At 41.6% G+C, this 3,607-nt stretch overlaps 1 protein-coding gene across 1 annotated transcript; it reads left to right on the forward strand.

Annotated features, from left to right (window-relative positions):
• The first annotated feature begins 400 nt into the window (after positions 1-400).
• LOC149202967 (uncharacterized) lies at positions 401-2,325 on the forward strand. The gene has a single exon (XM_089401740.1). The coding sequence runs from the start codon at positions 775-777 to the stop codon at positions 2,323-2,325; it is 1,551 nt and encodes a 516-aa protein (XP_089257866.1). The 5' UTR covers positions 401-774.
• The last annotated feature ends 1,282 nt before the right edge of the window (positions 2,326-3,607 follow it).

Below are 3,607 nucleotides of genomic sequence, written 5' to 3' on the forward strand. Positions count from 1 at the left end.
CCTCCCTTGGGAATGCCCTATAATTTCATTTATCCAATTTTATATTGTGATTAAAATTGTGCAAATTTCGTTCGTGCTAAAAGATTCGATGACGAGATGCTGGTAATAAATTCAACATCCAGAAAAGGAGATGCGTTTGGTTTGGGAGCCGAGATCAGATTCATTCGAACAAAATGAAGGCTTCCAAATTCAAAACCCTATTTTGTCCAACAAGGTACTGCTATTTATCATTGCAACGCTTTGGCTGTGTGATTTCGAGAATTCTATACCAGACGTGGCTTGCTAGGTATCAAGCTCTTCTACAGCTATTCACAGAAGATTGTCGAATAGTCAGATTCGTCGTGCCTGTAATTCGCTGAAGCCATTTATTTCGGACAATTTCTGGCCGGAGGGTTTTACAATTTTTCTTTACTGTCTTGGAGTAGTAGATCAGATACCGAATCTCCTGTGAAACAAAATTCCTGTAAGGCAACACATAAATCCTGGGTATTTGCAATGGGAGTTGATTTTTCATGATAGGGTTGTGGAAAATCTTCGAGGACACTTCCGTAAGCGCAGTCCATTGCGCAGGTCGTTAGTTTATTCTACAGTGTTATTCAATCACGGAGATCCCGGACAACTTCTACTGCTTCCAACCATAAAGTTTACGGAAGAACGGGTGGAGCCATCATTTTCAGAGTTGCAAGTAGGGAATGAGGTCTGAAGTTGCTGGTTTCGTAATGTGAATACAAGGAGGAGCTTTGGCGCTAAATTGTTGTGGGCGCGGACGTGGCAATGACTGTGCCTGTAAAAAAGAAGCTACTCGTCCTTGATGTGAATGGGTTGCTTGTGGAAACCTTCTTTCAGTTTGAGAAACTTCCCGAAGAGCATCGTCCCGATGGAAGAGTTGGCAGGTTTTTTGTTTATCGGAGACCATTTTGTAATGAGTTCCTTGAGTTCTGTTTTCAAAACTTTGTTGTAGGAATATGGTCATCTGCTCAACAGCACAATGTTGACAGGTTGGTCGATTTTATATTTGGAGATTGGAAGAAAATATTGCTATTTTCTTGGCATCAAATTGATTGCACAGATACAGGGTTGAAGACTCCAGAAAATTCAAGGAAGCCTTTGTTCTTAAAAGAATTATCCAAATTGTGGAACAAAGTGAGGCCAGAACTTCCTTGGGAAGAAGGAGAATATGGACCATGTAACACCTTACTGATTGATGATAGTCCTTACAAAGCTTTGCGCAATCCTCCACACACTGCAATTTTTCCTTATCCATATAAAGTTACCAATGAGCTAGACGACATTTTAGGAGGGGATTTGCGAAAATATTTACAAGGGCTTTTAGCTTCTTCAAATGTTCAGCAATATGTGGAGCATCACCAGTTTGGACAGTCAGCAATCAGCACAGAAAGCCCGAACTGGCATTTCTACCGCCAGGTTCTTCTGGTCAGTGAACCAATACAGAAACATGGTACGGCTGAGAAGCAGCTAGCTTCTAATTTAATAAGTACAAGGCCTGACAAAAAGTTGAAAGGAAAACACCTGCCTTGTGATAACTCGGGCAATAGCAGCATTGATCGACGTTCTGTTCCTGGTATGAAGACAGTACTTAGTCAGGAATATGAAGCTAACAATACGTCTAAGGAAGACGAAGTGGGTTTAACATCTGATCGTGCACAGCATTCAGAATCAGTTCCAAACAATGGCCCATTATCTTCCAAGCGAAAAATGGAGGATAGATTTCAAAAAGCTAAGGAAGTGGATTTACTATCTGAACATGTACAACTTACAGAATCAGTTCTACACAGAGGTTCTTTACTTTCCGAGAGAAATAAGACCCGCAAATCACATATAGATGATACCAGCGTTCATTCACATTCTTATCCTGGCATGCGAACAGAAGAGAATGGTGCCGGTGACTCAGTATTGTCCTCTTTCGCTCAAACTAATGGTGTCACTCAAGCTGCTACAAGTCAGGAATTTGAAGCTCATAACTTGCCTCTGGAAAATAAAAAAACTGCTTCAGTGTCTGATTACAAGGAACAATCAAAGCTAAATGTTGACAACCATCCATTGTTTGCCAATGGAAAAAGGAAGCACAATTGTCATCCTGATGCACATATTAATGTGGTAGACATGGAAGACAAGCATTCGAGCAGATCTTCTCCATGCTTTGAAAGGGATTTGTTTGTAGATGACAAGAATCCAGATCCTGTACAGGTACAAAGTAGGACGAGACATAGGACTCCTGAAGTAAGCAAACGTCATAAACACCATTATAATCATTCTAGGCAGTTGGGTAAAGACTATAATGTTGGGGATAATTTCCAGGGGTGATTGCAAACCCAAAAGACCAAAGAACAATGCTCTGATACTGCTGTTGGGGATTTTTTTTTGTTAAAATCCCAAAAACGAAAGAAAAACAGAGAGTGATACTCTGTTTTACAACACATGGGATCTTTACATAGGATCTTCATGCAGACAATATTTCAGCTTGCTGAAGATAGAGTTTCAGCAACAAATAAAAAAAACTTCTATTCATTTACAACAAACAAACTGTTACAAAACGTCTTCCTCTCAAAAGAGGGATTCACCAACACTGCTTTTACAAAAGAATATCTTCCTCACACAGAGGGATTCTCCAACTACTGTTACAAAAACATCTTCGTCACATAGAGGGATTCACTAGAGATTATGCTGAAGAGCACCTTCCTCTTGACAGAGGGATTCACCAAACACTGTGCTTAAGAGCACCTTCCTCTTGACAGAGGGATTCACCAAACACTGTGCTTAAGAGCACCTTCCTCTTGACAGAGGGATTCACCAAAGACTATGCTTAAGAGCACCTTCCTCTTGACAGAGGGATTCACCAAAGACTGTGCTTAAGAGCACCTTCCTCTTGACAGAGGGATTCACCAAAGACTGTGCTTAAGAGCACCTTCCTCTTGACAGAGGGATTCACCAAAGACTGCTATGCATTTCAATGCATGAGCTTTACACTCAAAAAATTACCACGCTGCTCCCCTGTTCTTTTCTACTCGCACTGCTGTGCATTTTACCACATTTCGCTTGCGCTGCTGTGCATTCCTTTTTTTTCATTCAACCACACTGCTCTCCTGTTCTATGTTCTGCCTTCACACTGTTGTGCTTTCTCCTTACGCTATTCTTCACGCTGCTGTCCCATTCTCTCTCTCTCTCTCTCTTGTATACACAACTGTGTCTACACATACATAGTGCATTAGGGGTCATAACTGTCTACCAACCGCTTTAACTCACTGATGGAGTCTCTGCTGCAATCTGCTGCTCAGTGAACAAGATCTGATCTTCTCGGACATTCTGCTGTAATTCTTGAGTGTGGAAGCCCATAACTAATAAATGCTTTGCGGTCCTGCTTGGGCAGGTGGTGTGAAACATGGACAAAGTCCATGACTGATAAATGCTGATTTGTTTGAGGCAAGTCCTCTTTCCATTCGGCCATACTGCGTATTGAATGCAGTCGCCTACTGTTGTACTGCTCCATGCTTTAACCGGCTTCGCGCCATTGAACAAATCTGCCCACCTTTGCCTCATTTGAATCATCAAAGGTTCATTCATGCATATGTTCTCTATCGGGTCCGCC

This window comes from Pinus tabuliformis, chromosome 2_1, assembly GCF_031772625.1.
Source record: "Pinus tabuliformis cultivar Carrire ecotype Pingquan chromosome 2_1, CPIR1, whole genome shotgun sequence".
NCBI lineage: Eukaryota > Viridiplantae > Streptophyta > Pinopsida > Pinales > Pinaceae > Pinus > Pinus tabuliformis.